Here is a 15,793-nt window from a genome sequence, read left to right as displayed (position 1 = left end):
TGCCCTCTTGTCCACAAGCAAAGGGCAAGCTAAATTAGATTAGCGCTTGATATGCTAATGAGAACTACTTTGCATCGCGGAGAGTGACGTGTATTTAATGTTTGTACCCCTCACAGCTTAATTGAAACTATTGCGCGGAGAGGAGGTGCAGGTGTTCAACGGCGCTAATTAAATCAAAACAAGCTCCCGCCCATGTGGAAAGTGTACCGACGAGCTGCTTAACGGGAATTCTCCAGTACGACGCAGTAGCTTGAAATGTAAGTTTATTTAGTCGAAGTCACACGGTTCCTCATCTTAGCTAACTTTGATGAATAGTTCAGAAACAAAGGACACAGGCGTCAGCTAATTTTACCGCTTAGCTTTGAATCATGTGCTACGTGTTAAAGTTTCATCACTTAAATGTTTACCATGTTAGGCATTTTTAGATTCCAAATTGTCCACATTCCACAGCTTTCTGTCTTGAAGTTGTCTTTGTATTAACTTTCGGATACACTTCAATATTTTTATGTTGGAGTACTTTATCCACTCAGACACGGAGTTAACAATTTACGTGCTTAATGCAAACCTAATTCAGTCAGGCCTGGAGCAGGGCCTGCAGATTCTTTCGTGTTTTGATTCACGTGTTGACATTTTGGAAGCTGTGTAGTTTGTGACACTGTTAAACTGCATCATGCAGATCTGTTTTTGTTATTCCTCCCACCCCTGTTTGAAATAAATGGTTTGAACACACGTAGATGACATTGAAAACACATTAAAATTAATTTCTTTGACACTAAATCTCATGGAAATTAGATAAAACACAGTTAAAGGTATTGATTTAATAACATAACACATTTAACATAATTTCTTCTACTTTTGAGTACTAAATAAAAACTTCTCAAACGTGATGTATTAACAAAGAAAACATTTCTGCCAATGCAGATCAGTACAATGAAGTGCATCTAATTTTAGCAGCACATTAGAAATGACTATAACAAGAAAAGAAACAAAACAAAAACAAGTCTAAATCACTCATAACTGTTTTTCTCCAAGCAGCTATTACCCAAAATGAACAGCAGTGGACCAGCATATCCTCTTGCTTCTCTGTATGTTGGAGACCTGCACCCTGATGTCACAGAGGCAATGCTTTACCAGAAGTTTTCTCCCGCTGGGCCAATCATGTCGATCCGTGTGTGCCGGGACATCATCACCCGCAGATCTCTGGGATATGCCTATGTAAACTTCCAGCAACCTGCTGATGGTACAGTACCAGTGTGGTTGATTTGTGACCTTTTGCTGCTCAGTGAATGCTATAAAATGTTAAGACTTGTTTCAGTCTAATGAGAGCAAACTTTTGAGGTGATTCTAAAGATCACTGTCTTCAGAGCTGAATTTAAAAGTAGGAAGGACACTACACCTTAAAAACGATCAGCAAATTCATGATAGTTGGGGTATTTGTGATGAGAGGTTAGTCTATAAAATGGCAGGAAAATCAAAGAAATGTCAAAAATTTCATAACTTTTCCTGAAAGAAGTCAGGAAAAATATCATGATTGAATAAACTAAATTAAGTAAACTAAATTATTAACCACATTTTAAACCTAAAGTACTGCAGAGTGGAATGAATTTACCACTTAAATTAGAGCATAAGCTTAATTCTCCATAGTGACACATGCAATGGAAACATAGTGAATATATGCTCCACTTTATTAGGTACATACTCCACTCCTTGTGGCAGGATGGATTTTAATGTTGTTTATTCCGAATTCTGACATTACAATCTGTCGTAGCGGAAGTCAAGGCTCATCAGAGCACGCAGTCTTCTGTTGTCCAGTGTTGGTGAGCCTGTGTGATTTGTAGCCTCAGTTTTCTGCTCTTAGTTGACAGGAGAGGCCCCTAGTTAACATGGTGTTTTCGCCCAGCTGTTGCTAACTGGATGGTTAGAGATGACTGTGTGGGGAAATTCCAGCAGATCACCAGTTACTTAAATCACATTTGTTTCACATTCTGATGCTCAGTTTGAACTTCGGCAGGACATCTTGCCCAAGTCTACATGCCTCCCTGCACTGAGTTTCTGCCATGTGATTGGCTAATTGAATGTTTACCTCAAGGAGCAGTTGAACAGGTGTACCTAACAAGACAGGGGACTGTATACAATATATATTATTATACATTTTTGTAAGTAATTTCTTTTCATTTTTCTGCTTTGTTTTAGCGGAGTGTGCCCTGGATACGATGAACTACGATGTCATCAAAGGTCGGCCAATCAGAATAATGTGGTCTCAACGCGACCCAGGACTCAGGAAATCTGGTGTGGGTAACATCTTTATCAAGAACATGGATGAGTCTATTGACAACAAAGCACTGTATGACACCTTCTCAGCCTTTGGAAATATTTTGTCCTGTAAGGTAAGTGACCTGGGCCGTCTCTCAGAGCTGAAGCAGCTGAAGTTGATGGTTACTGTGACTGACTAGAGTCTTCCTCCAAACACTGAGAGGGTAGAAATGGTAGATTTCAGAATCATGGACTTGTGTAATTTCAAAGTGCAGCACATATCACTTAAGTTATTAAAACCCATTTCCAAATTTTACTCCTCACATTCAGTTTGGTTAAAAGCAATTGTTTACATTGTGTTTGTAACATAGTACAGATGAATTTAGCGGGCACTTTTCAAAAGCTTTGTAATTTGCACCGATTATAATGTTTGTCTTGTAGGTTGTTTGTGATGAAAAAGGATCCAAAGGCTATGGATTTGTTCATTTTGAGACTCAAGAAGCTGCAAACCGGGCCATTGAAACAATGAATGGGATGCTACTGAATGATAGGAAAGTGTGAGTGAACTAAATACTCAATTGTTTACCACTGTTGTTTCCAGTCAGTGGTTAAATGTAGCCTACAAAAATAAGCTCAGGCAAAGATTAGAGCAGAATATGTACAAGGATCAGCCACAACATTAAACCACTGATACATCAAATTGTCTGCGGTTATGTGCTCCCTTTTTTATTTTCCTTTTTTTTTTCTTCATTTTGAGCTCATTTCAGTTTAAGGCTGAAATGAGCTGTTTTACATTATACATGATATAATGTGATCTGACATTTACACGCGCCAATGGATTTAATCAGAACTGTGTGACATCTGTAAAAACAATGACTAATTCACACATTTACAATCCTCTGTGGCTATCCTTTGTGGCTTTTCCGTGACTTTCGGTTCAGCAAAAAAGATTAACATGTACAAAACCAGTGCCTGATGGCCAAACGGCTCTCTGGAGACGAGTTTTACAATTCCAGAGTACATTGAATTTCCTTCATAAAACAGGCCCCAGTAGTTGCTGTAATTATGTGTTGCTCCTAACGTTTTTAAATGTGGGTGTTCACATTACTTGGTGGGGAAAAAGCAAGTCATTTTCAGTAGACGAAGCGATGTGACATTTCACATTGACACCAGACACTTGTTTCTGTGTGCTATGCTACAGATCAAACTTTAACTGTCATCAACTCTTTGTGTTTTTGTGTAGCCTGCAATGGTTGGTGAATTTATTTATTTATTTATTTATTTATTTTTGGAGGAGGTGTTCTTACCTTTAAACCACTACTGCAATATATAAAAACATTTTTCAGATGATTTAAGCCTGTTTATTTGGATCGAGGTCTTTTTATATGGAGCATTCCTATTCATTCTGATCTAAGGCTCCATGTAAACTGCCAAAAACCTGAAGTGGCACTCAGTGGCCCGGAGGACACACCGGCGTTCCTCAAACTTCCTATGTCTCAGTTCAATTGAGCACTCACAATCTGTGGCAAACATGGCTCCTTCCATGGAAGACACACTCAGGGATAGGTCTCATGATTATGTCCCAATGGGCCAGTTGTTTTGGCAGCATAAAGGTGACATACACAATATTAATCAGATGGTTTTAATGTTGTGGGTGATTTTTAAATATATTTTAACTATTTAAATTGTTAAATACTACTGAAGACTCCACATGTTTTGCAGATGATTTTTCCATGTGTTGTTGTTTTGTTTTTGTTTGCTCAGTCAAAAGGCGGGTAAACGGTTGGGATATGGCATTGTCAGCTCAAAGGCCCGTTTCCTGGGAGAAAAGTGTCAGTTGTATCTCCTTAGGTCAGTGAATAGGTAGGATATCTGTCTAGGTTTGTCTTTATCTGTATTATAAAATTATTTTAGGGCTAAGCAGGTAACAGTATTCATCACAAACGAACAAAGCTGTTTGTTTGCGATGTTCTTGATCTGTCCTAATCATTTGTCTTGTAGCCAAAGATAATTTAACACACTGTAATTAATTTCCTTTTATTTGTTCCTCGAAATGCTGTCTCTCTGGTTAACATTTTAAATGACATCTACAGATTTGTTGGCCACTTTAAGTCACGCAAGGAAAGAGAGGTGGAGTTTGGCAGTAAGGCTATGAAGTTCACCAATGTCTACATCAAGAATTTTGGTGAAGACTTCACTGATGAGAAACTAAAGGAAGTTTTCTCTGCATTTGGTAAGATAAAAATATTGTGAGCTTTTATTTTATTTTTTGTTCCTTTAGTTTATTTTTGATCACTTTGCATCTCGTGGTCTGGTTTTGGTCTCAGGGAGAACTCTCAGTGTACGGGTCATGAAGGATGAGAAGGGTCGTTCAAGAGGATTTGGATTTGTAAACTATGCTCATCATGAAGATGCCCAGAAGGTAGTGTAGACCAAGTTTCTGTGTGCACACAGATCTTACTTCTCCCAACAAAAGATCACATGGATCATAATGCAGTCACTGTACACCTTGAATGAATCCTGTTCAGGAGTGTTTGAGTTAAGTAGGTAGAAAAGGATGGCCTTTTTTTGAATTGGAAAATATAATGTTGGTAAAAAAAAAAAAGAAAAGTGTAACCTTAAATTCTTTGAGTATCATAGTTTTTGAATTTCTCTTGAAAAGGTACATTGCTTCTGAAATGTATTCACAGCATTTCACTTGATCCACATTTTTGTCATTTTATAGCCTTATTCCCTGTTTTGCAAAAAGTTTAGTTCTTTCAAATTTATTAAAAACAAGAAAAAAATATAAAAAGTACATAAATATTAAAAGCCTTTGCTCATTACTTTGTTGAAGCACCTTAGGTAGAAATTGCAGCCTCAGGTTTTTCTGAGTATGCTGCAGTCTTGGCACACCTATTTTTGGACAATAAGAACTTTTCAGTGGACGACTGTGGTAACCGGAAGGTTGCCGGTTCGATCCCCCAGCTCTGTCTGTCCTGGTCGTTGTGTCCTTGGGCAAGACACTTTACCCTACCGCCTACTGGTGTTGGCCAGAGGGGCCGATGGCGCGATATGGCAGCCTCGCTTCTGTCAGTCTGCCCCAGGGCAGCTGTGACTACAACTGTGGTTTGCCTGCACCAGTGTGTGAATGTGAGCGTGAATGAATAGTGTAATTGTAAAGCGCTTTGGGTGCCTAGAAAAGCGCTATATAAATGCAATCCATTTTGGGGTAGTTTCTCCCATTTTTCTTTGCAGAACCATTCAAGCTCCATCATGTTCAATGGAGAGCATCAGTGCACAGTCATTTTCAGAACTCTTCAGAGATGTCAAGTCAAGGACAGTCGCTAAGTAATACTGAAGCCACAGTTACGTTGACTGTAGGCTTAGGGTTGTGGTGCTATTAGAGGATGAACCTTTACCCCAGTCCAAGGTCCAGAGTGCTGTGAAGCAGGTGGTCATCAGAGATCTGGCATCTAGTCTTCTTGTTCCTGTTGTTGAAAACCATCCCCATAGCAGGTGAAGGGCGGTACTTGGTTTTCTCCAGACATGATGCTCGGCATTCAGGCCTGTCTTGGAGGTCTACAGAAAATTCCTTGGACTTCACGGCTTGGCTTGTGGTCTGACACGTGCCTTTCCAAATCATGTCCAGTCAACTGAATTTACTAGGGGTGGACTTAAGTCAAGGTGTAGAAAGATCTGACGGGCGATCATGCCAGGAATTTCACGAAATTTCATGAAAAATGAATCAGTTTTGAAATAGCAAAATATTGAACAAGTGAAGCACTTTGAATACTTTCCAGTTGCGCTTATACTGTACGTAACACTGTATGTTTATGATCCCTATGCTATTTATTTTTTCCCAGGCTGTTAATGAAATGAATGGAAAGGAGATCAATGGGAAAATCCTCTATGTAGGGCGGGCTCAGAAGCGTCTTGAGCGCCAGGGAGAGCTCAAACGCAAGTTTGACCAAATAAAACAGGACCGCATCCAGCGCTATCAGGTGCTGCTGTTGTGCATGAAACTATAATATGAATACTACTTAATGGTTCTTACTGTTGATCATTTTGAATTAATTATTAGGTGATTATAGTGCAATGTTTTTTTAATATTTTAAAGTCTTAGTGGTGCTTGTAATCCATTCATTCATTTTCTCTTGCTTACCTGGGTCTGGGTCATCAGGAGTCAGCTGTGGAGCAGACTCTGTCTCCTCCTTGCATTCCTAAATAGTACATTATCTGATATTAATTTACAGTCTTGATGTTGTCATAGTAAAGTCAAACATTTTCTTGAAAATCATTCCAAATGAAAGTGGAAAAGTTGTCATTTATCCAAACAGTATATGTGGGTGTTCAGCATGAGGCTCAAGTTATGTTGTTTTTTCCACCATTGTTTTTCAGTATTGAGTATTGGGTGTTTTATTATTTTGCTGACATTGCCAAATGGTTAGAATCAGAAATGCTCTTTTGTTAGATTGATTTATGTGTGTCATGAACCGGATAGGAGGCAGACCTGTCCATTGGGCCATCCCAACTAGAAAACACAGGCATTGTTTTATAAATAATCAAGTTTGTAATAGCAACAAAATGGAATCTAAAGCAATCTAACCATTTTGGTAGTGCTTTCTCTTAAAGTCAGATGGGAATGTTTAATCTAGATATGAAGGAGTGCTTAACTACATAACTGAATAACTGCAAGCATGATGAAATAGCTTAGCAGCATTTAGCCCACAAAGAAAGAATTTCAGAGCTGATTGGATTTCATGGGTGAGAAGGAAATTCCTTTGAAATGTTTTTAGCCAGATAGGCTTTAACTTGTGACGTTGATCCATTGAGTGTATGGGCATTTTACTGTTGATGGAAAGGCTGAACAAAACATTACTCAAAACTAAAATGGTATTTTGATCATCTTTTAGGTTTGTGTTTTTACATTGTTGAGCTTGAGAAGACAGGAACGTAACTCTTTGTAATTCCAGGGGGTGAATCTGTATGTGAAGAACTTGGACGACAGCATCGACGATGAGAGACTTCGGAAGGAGTTTGCTCCTTATGGCACCATCACCAGTGCAAAGGTGAGGTAACAGGATAATGTCCCACTAAAGTAATGAAGTTCTTTGTACACAAATCCATGAATGCCCAAACCTTTTTTCCTTCTGGAAGGTTCCTGTTAAAATCTAATAGCTTTTATGGCGAGGGAATGATTTTTGAACTGGGTGGTGTGTTCACAGTAGCTGCGATGCTCTTCTGTGTTAGCAACACAGGTGGGCGTGTTACTGTAATCAGATTACTTTTTCAGGTAACGAGTAAAGTAAGGGATTACTATTGCAAAAAAGGTAATTAGATTACTGGTACTTTCCCATAAGCACGCTGCGTTACTAAAACAGATTTTTTTGTGAGAGTGTCTCATGACAATGACGTAAGCGAGTGCGACATTCATGGCAACAGCTGTGTGCAGATCAACAATGGATCATATATGGAGTGCGGGAGAGAGTATGAGCGTGCAGCGTTTAAAGCGCGGAAGTACTGACCTTACTTTGAGTTTGATTCCGTAAAAAGTGACAAAAACATTAGTGTTCGCTGTTCACTGCGTGGGAAGAAAACTTCTTTTTACAGCGAAAAAACCGTTAACTTCCAAACAAGCACAGAGTGTGCTACCAGTGAATGGGAAATTCACACAGAAACTCGCGGATTCTTCCACTGGCCACCGCGGCACAACTGCACCAGGGCAAACATCCGCCTGCTATACAGGTGAAAATAGAGCAGCAGGATTGATTTTATTTATTTTCTGCTGTGTTTCACTTGCATTTATTTGAAATAGTGAGTGTAAACACAAAAAATATTTTATTTTATGTGCTGGAATGTGCAGAAAATAGGTTTAAATCTTAAACAAATTTCTTCCAGTCAGAGAATGTGGCATATAATTTAATGTTTGCTTGATGCATAAAGTTAAAAGATTAAAACTAATAAAACAAGTTTTAAAAAGACTTTTCCATTTGATTACATTTTATGATGGATTTTGCAGAAAAAGTAGAATTGGGCTGAAAGATCTATCGCTTTATTGCCTATTCAGGTTGTAAATCGTGTTTTTAAAAAGTAACTAAGTAATTTTGAAAATAAGTAATCAGTAAAGTAACAGGATTACTTTTTTGGGGAAGTAATTAGTTACTAATTACTTTTTTCAAGTAACTTGACCAACACTGGTTAGCAGTAAGAAAATTTTGTGCCAAAATAATGTTTGTAAAATTATTATTTTCCACAAAGGTGCTTTACAACATTTCAATAATGGATTTATGCAGATTGCTGACATGAATTCATTTCTGATCATCTCGTGAAAGCACTGTGGCTCAGGAGGTAAAGCGGGTTATTCATTAACTTGAGAATTGGTGGTTCAATCCCTAAGTTTTTATAGTGATATCAAGTTGTTGACATGTAGATATTCCTAAAGACATATGTGAAAAGGGTGTTCCTGAATGTGAACTGTAAATTGTCTTGTTGAGGAGGGGGGGTTGTTGTCCCCTCCCCATACAGGATGTATTGAGTGCCATTAAAGATTCTTTATATAATGTCTCTGGTTTTACCTTTTGTTTTCTTTTGTGCTTTAGTGTTAGGAACCTTAAAGATTTCTGACTGTGAACGTTTTGTTTCCTGTAGGTGATGACAGATGGCTCCCAAAGCAAAGGCTTTGGTTTTGTCTGTTTCTCTTCCCCTGAGGAGGCAACAAAAGCAGTGACTGAAATGAATGGGAGAATTGTTGCAACCAAGCCACTGTATGTGGCTCTGGCTCAGCGGAGAGAGGAGCGTAAAGCAATTCTAACAAATAAGTACATGCAAAGACTTGCTACCTTGAGAACCATGGCCAGCCCGCTAATCGACTCATACCATCAGTCTGGATATTATGTCACATTACCACAGGTAGGGCTCTTTAAACGGTGACATTGGGAACAAAATAGGCCATTTTATTAATGCAGCAAAATGTGTCATCAAAATGTTAGGGGAAAAAAAAGAACTGATAAAGTCTGGGCTTTATCAGTTGTTTAAGTCTGGGCAAATTTGCATCAGCTCCCAACGTTCTGACATTTTGAAGTTGCACCAGTGCTAATATTTGCATTATATCTGCAGCCTCCCACGCGCTCCTTTTACAACCACACTGCTGTCAGCAATGTGAGACCAGTCCCTCGCTGGACAGGACAGCCACCAAGACCACAGGGTGAGGGAATATCTGTTACACTTGTGTAGCGGTTTAAAAAAAAAAAAAAAAAAAAAAAAAAAAAAATATATACACACACACACACACACACACACACAAATGTATTGATCTGTAAAAGTTGTAGCGAAGAGTAATTCCTCTAGGATTAATTTTTCAGCTTGACAATGATCCCAGAACACACTGGCAGTGCAGTAAAAGCATACCTGGATAGAAAAACACATGGTGGAACAATACCAGTCAGATTGGCATCCGCAGAGCCCGGACCTCAACATTATTGAAGCAGTGTGGGATCATCTTGACAGGAAACAGAACAAAGACCAAAAGGCAGCTAATGGTGACTCAAGAGTTTTGCACAGTACTGTATGATATAATTGTTCTCTACATGCTTAGGCCCCTACACCACTCAGCTGGTTTCTGGCTCTGTCCCCCGACGTGGATCGAGCCCCATCGCTACAGTCAGACAGGCTTCCACCCAGGCGCCACGCATCGTAACCTCAACACAAAAGACAAGTGAGCTCCTGATCTATGGCAGCAGACAAGCAGTCTCCTTTTGAAATGTCCCATTCACGTGGATGGTGCTGACTGTGTCTTTAGATGACATTGGAACCCAGACTGTAGGAGGGCGCACTGACATTGCCAATGTGGCCAGAAGCAGCCAGTACAAGTATGCGTTAGCAGTGAGGAACCCTCAGCAGGTTGTTACTGTGCCTGCACCCATGCCTAGACTACAGGTAGTGTTTGCACTGTGATCATTTCTATTTTTAATACTTGGCGAAGATCAAGAAAAATGTGTGAAACCCAGACAGTAAGTTGGAGCACTGAGGGTGCACAATGACTTGCAGTGTAGTTAGTTACTTAGGTTGAGGTTAAATGACAACCTTATTTTAGATTGTTGCTGAATATAGGCTTAGCTTCACTTAACAAATGGGCATTAATAGTCATTGGAAAATGTAAAACGCAGCTAAGGAAAACAACCCTTCTTCTACTTCATTTTGACATGAATTAACCAGTGATATACAAGCTGAAAATGAGAGAAATCTGTGGGATTGTTTTGTTCTGTGAGTGGGTGTGGGTATCTGTGTGGGTGGTGTTTACAGCTATAATATGTTTAAGACAAAAAAATTTAGGCGATTAGCATCTGGATGTCTTCAGGTTGTTGCTGCGCCGGTGATGGAGCCACCAGTACACATTCAAGGCCCAGAGCTGCTTACCGCCTCAGTGCTGGCTGCAGCCCCACCAATGGATCAGAAACAGCTCCTTGGTCTGTCATCAGTCAGTTCTGCCTGTTTTTTTTTTTTTTCCTGCTATGCAGATTGAAACAGCTTGTGTATATTTGTCTTCATTCCATTGTCTCTGCTGTGACACACAGGGGAGCGACTGTACCCACTGATTCACACTCTGCATCCAAACCTGGCTGGTAAAATCACTGGGATGTTGCTGGAGATCGACAACTCTGAGCTGCTGCATATGCTGGAGTCGCCCGAGTCCCTGCACGCTAAGGTACATTAATGTTCATGTTTTTCTGTGAGCTGGTCTGCACTCTAGACTGTATATAAAGATGGATGATAAGCCACAACTTCCTTCCCCTGTACAACAGTGAAACCAAAATAGCTCGAAAATAGGTGGTGCTGGTTTGTTCTAGTGACAGCATTTGCACATTGGTGGCGGCAGGATGTCGGAGTCATATCTGTAAACCTTCGGTTTAACGTCTAAACCTCAAGTGGGAGAAGCATTTCTTCCTTTTCTTCTTTTTGACACCCCATGCTGAAATTTTTTTTTAAATACTTTTGAATTCTGTTTGCCCATCGCTGTCATTATTCCCTTTGAAGTAGTTTGAGCAAAAGGGAAGTCAAGGTCCACCTGTTTACCTCCACATCTTCATCCTTCCTCATGTTATAGGAAAAAGATTTATTTTAGTTAATGTGCCACACGTGGTCCAGTTTGATCTCAGAATATTCTCTGGCCACTTTATTAGGTACAATTTAGTTGTTAAACAAATATCTAATCAGTCGATTGCAGTCAGTCAGCCTGATGCATATAGGTATCAGAATTTGGTATCAACAATTTGACCATTGTGCCTTATATCAGCAGTTCAGGCTCCTGGTGCTGGTGTAATGGTGTGTGGGACATATCCTTGACAAACCAACTGAGTATTGGTTAAAAAAATGCCTACCTAAGTGACCATAGTGTACATATCTTCTGATGGCTGGTTCCAGCAGATTAATGTGTCATGTCACAAAGCTCAGATTATCTCATATTGGTTTCTTGAACCTGTCAATGAGGCTACTGCTGTCCAGCAATTATTTTACTAGGGGTGGGGGGGGATGACCCAATCTGGTCTTTAAGTGATGACATGATGAATCCTGCTTCCGGACCCAAACTACCCTGCATTTAACATGTTTTAATGCTTTGTATCTTGTTCTATTTAATCTCAAAACCCCCCAAAAACAGTAAGTGATCACTGTCTGTCTCTCTGTTTTTAATACCGCTATTCATTTTAAAGCTCAGTTTTTAAAAGCTTACAATGTAACTACAGCTCAGCCCATGCAGCAGTATATTAATGACTAACGTCGTATTGTGGATGGATTATCTCAGTTGTTCTCCTGGCTGAAGTTTGGTCCATTTACAGCATCCTGCCATGTGATTGCATTTGTCCCGAACCATCGGGAACCCTCACGTTAACTTTTACAGAGTAGAAAAAAGTTAGCGTTCATCCTCCAGCTTCAGTGTTTATAATATGCTAACATAGCTGTGTCGCTAGCGATCATGTAGCACATCATTATATACCAGCTAGCCAATTTTCAGTAACCCTACAAACGTCACTGCTGTTTACTTTCCTGTCTTCATTTATGTCGGAAATGATAGCAGAGCTGTACGTTTTAATTAGTCTCAGAAGTCTCTCAGTCAGAACATGGTATATTATATTCAGACGGAAACTAGCAAGCTAACTCCCTGCTAACTTCTAACTCTGTTAAATTTAATAAATTCTGTTTTCATGGATGCCTGGATGTTAAACGTAATTGTTACATCTGGTAGAGCAGCAACACTGATCATTTTATTACATACGAAAGAATTTAGACAGTTTTTTAACTCTTAGTGATGCCACAGTGATCATTTGACTTTGGGACCTGCAGCGGAGTTTGGGCCCAGACACGACTCATGACGTCATACTTAAAGACTGGATAGCTTTCTCAGTCATCTGGAATGTCACTACATTCCCAGTTGGGTAAATTAGATAGGTCTGAGTCTGATTTGTAATTTTCTCCACTTTTTGGATTTTTATGTATTTATTGGAGAGAAGGTCGGTGCTTGGTAAGCCTTAGTTACGGTAAATTGATTTTTATCGCATAAAGAAGACTGCCAAGCAAGATATTTTTGCATTTCCAGTCTTTGTCCTAGTATAACACTTCTCTGGCTGTTGCCTGCCATTTATGAAAGAGGTCTGTTGTTTCAGTTTGTTTTTTTGTTTTTTTTCTCCCCTTTTTTTAAAAATCTTTCCACTGTTTGGGTCAGGTGGATGAGGCGATTGCAGTCTTGCAGGCTCACCAGGCGAAGGAACATTCTCCTAAGCAGTGAAGAGTCCTTAAAGGTCAGCAACGACGTCTTTTGTTTCTCTGCACCATTATATTTATAATAGGGCTGCCACAAACGATTATTTTGATAGTCGAATAGTCACCGATTATTTTTACGATTAGCCGACTAATCAGATCATGCATCCATTGGATGTAAAACGTACAGCTTATTGCACCAGCATGCATCTGCTCTTATATAACTATCATTAGCTTACAGCCTTAAGTGTTTAAGGTATGTGCTAACTAAAAATAAAGACAAGATGAAAGTTTATTAAATTTTAATGAAATTTGCAGATTGTTTCGGTGAAGTTTAATAATCTCAGCCGTCTGCTCCTTGCTATCTAAAATATAACAGGACACTGGAGTATATTCTTGAGCATCTCACACTTCTGATAATCAGTTGTCTGCTTGAGGTTTATTCAGCTGTGTAAAAACTGTAACTTTAATCTCAGCCAAACCGATTTACTCAGGAACAAATAAAATACTGAAAAAATCCAAACAATAACATTTTTAAGTTATCCAAGTGACTTGTATATCATTGTTAACCTGAGTAGCGAAAGACGGCGGTGGGTTTGAAAACGATTTGCTGGGAGACCGGTGTTCTCACCGGCTCTAGTGAGCCTTGAACCCCGGCTAGCTATCGAACTGGTGGGTAACAGACGTCTCCAAAAACGTCGGAGCGCTTTTGAAAATATGTGGTGTCTTGATAAACTGAGCAGATATTTGAAGTTTACACAGCTACATTCTCGCCTGAAAATATGTTAAACGTTTATTTTGTGACCCAGAAAGAATAATAAGAGTAATATTAAAACTAACTAGCTTCTGCCATTGTTGGAAACTGAGCAGGGCCACGCTATGAATTCTGGGATAGGTTGGGTCACGAAGTATATACCCGACCCATCCTTCAAATCTGGGGAAATGAATGGCGCTTTTGTCGGAGTCTTCAAATTTGGACAGTCTTCATCGTGTCGCTGTAACGTAATCGGCTTACAAATGTGGGTGCAGAAGGATGCAGTTCCTGAATTTGGACACAGCTACTATACCAGACACTGCTTCTTCACCGGACACTGCTTCTTCTTCTGGGTTTAACGGCAGCTGGCATCTTTGTACATGCAGTGCTGCCATCTTCTGTTTCAGTCCGTTATTACACTCTTAAATCCTACTACTTCTGCATCTTTTGGGATCTTACAAAGCTTTAAATGACACGTCGACTATTAAATTAGTCGCCGATGATTTTGATAGTCGACGTAATCGTGACTAGTTGACTAATCATGGCAGCCGTAATTTACAACATACAGCGTTCAGGTTTACACTAGCAAGTATTTCTCTTCAGTGACAGTATAAATCTATCAGTTGATGCTGCTTTTCAGAAATGAACCTGCCATAAATTGTAGGTGTTGTTTGATGATACAAACCTATGCTAAATTCCTTGATCCCAAGTGATACGAACGCCTTCTTCAGTTTACGGAATTTCTCAAGTAAAGTTTGTGAAAGAAATGTCAGAGGCTGGCTGTGTTTTAGTGAGAATGAACTGGAGGATAAATTGTCTTGCTCACATTTTTTTTTTTTTTTTTTTTTTTTTTTTTTTTTTTTTTTTCAGATATCAACAATTCTCTGGAGGAGGGGAAATTATAAAATGAGCACACTTTGGGGGGAAAAGGGAAAGAAAAAGTTCTATGAAGATTAAACCAATGATGTAAAGAGACAGAAGATGAAGCTGTTTTGTTGTTGCAATACTTTTGTTAGATGATAAAGTTTCCAATATATGCATTAAATCTGTGTTGTGTCATTTGTCCTTTTAAAAAAGAGTGTATTATTATTATTATTATTATTACAATGGGATTTAAGTGTACTGAGCACCTTTGCCCTGCCTTTAACACAGTCCTGCACACTCCACAAGCGGCCTGCTCTGTAGAAGTAGCAGAGCAGCTTACAAGATAACATTTCTTAAGAATTAAGCTGCATCCACAGAAGAAGTGACGACCAGAGAACCCAGGAAGTCAATAACATTCCGCGACTTGATGGACTTATGGATGGAAAAAAAAAAGCTCTTGTGATGTGAAGTGGACAGGTCCTGAGACTACTGGGGAGAGTGCAGAATACCACCAAATGACATATAACCTGTTGGTAAATACAGTGGTGTGCGAAATTCTTGACTCACTACTCATTTCTACATATTTTGATAGGAAAATGGGAAGTATGACTTCCTGTGTGGGTGCTGCATCATAAATCTCATCTGTTGCTAGAAAGAGGAAGCTTTCCTGTTGTAGCATACCCAAAGAAGCATTGGATTCTTTAAAGTACCATTGAAAGCAAAAGGTGTGGTATGTGTCACAAGGTTGGCAAACATACACAGCAATAGTGAAATAAGCAAATGGCAAAACTACGGTGAGGCTAAATAAAAATAAGTATTTATGTATCATTAAATATGATCTTGATCTTGGGCAAGGTGTGCCAAATATATGGCTGGGGAATACATAAATTTCAGTCCTAAATGTTTGCATCACATTTTGTCTTTTTTAGTAGTAAATTGGTGGTGTAAGTAAGTTTATTTATTTTTTTACTTCTGGGACCAGGTCTGAGTAACGGGCTTTTTCTGTAATTTTGTGTAAATTGAACTTATTTACACTACAATAAAAAGTGCCTTGAAGGCAATATTTTGTGGTCCATCCCACTTACGGTTTGACTGGCCATGTATGGCCCAGAGTAATGTTGCGGCTCATCATCATCATCGTTTATTTGTATAGCACTTTACGAACACACCAGGCAGACCAAAGTGCTG

General features: G+C 39.3%; 1 protein-coding gene and 1 long non-coding RNA gene across 7 annotated transcripts; one reads left to right on the top strand and one right to left on the bottom strand.

The window, feature by feature from the left end:
- Positions 1 to 21: 21 nt before the first annotated feature.
- On the top strand, positions 22 to 14,786 carry LOC146550899 (embryonic polyadenylate-binding protein-like). Of its 6 annotated transcripts, none has more exons than XM_085258886.1 (17): positions 22 to 257; positions 1,036 to 1,240; positions 2,194 to 2,387; positions 2,695 to 2,810; positions 4,018 to 4,104; positions 4,347 to 4,486; positions 4,581 to 4,675; positions 6,099 to 6,236; positions 7,209 to 7,304; positions 8,884 to 9,144; positions 9,352 to 9,439; positions 9,830 to 9,949; positions 10,034 to 10,170; positions 10,592 to 10,700; positions 10,809 to 10,939; positions 12,953 to 13,028; positions 14,612 to 14,786. In XM_085258886.1, exons 2-16 carry the CDS (start codon positions 1,048 to 1,050, stop codon positions 13,013 to 13,015), a joined length of 1,968 nt encoding a protein of 655 aa, XP_085115012.1. In that variant the 5' UTR covers positions 22 to 257; positions 1,036 to 1,047; the 3' UTR covers positions 13,016 to 13,028; positions 14,612 to 14,786. The 6 variants fall into 6 exon arrangements, 4 of the variants coding, with proteins under 4 accessions (XP_085115012.1, XP_085115011.1, XP_085115014.1 ...); XM_085258885.1 differs by having other exon boundaries at positions 4,018 to 4,116; XR_014890127.1 differs by lacking the exon at positions 14,612 to 14,786 and having other exon boundaries at positions 4,018 to 4,116; positions 10,592 to 10,711.
- Positions 1,819 to 10,062, bottom strand: LOC146550900 (uncharacterized). The gene is made up of 3 exons (XR_014890129.1): positions 9,643 to 10,062; positions 6,398 to 6,455; positions 1,819 to 2,469 (listed from the first exon to the last, which is right to left on the bottom strand). It is a non-coding gene; the product is annotated as an uncharacterized LOC146550900 (long non-coding RNA).
- Positions 14,787 to 15,793: the final 1,007 nt, after the last annotated feature.

This window comes from Mchenga conophoros, linkage group LG20, assembly GCF_057382185.1.
Source record: "Mchenga conophoros isolate Kocher_MC1m ecotype Shallow Benthic linkage group LG20, M_conophoros_male_GT1.1, whole genome shotgun sequence".
Lineage (NCBI taxonomy): Eukaryota > Metazoa > Chordata > Actinopteri > Cichliformes > Cichlidae > Mchenga > Mchenga conophoros.
This window is presented reverse-complemented; position numbering and strand designations above follow the sequence as displayed.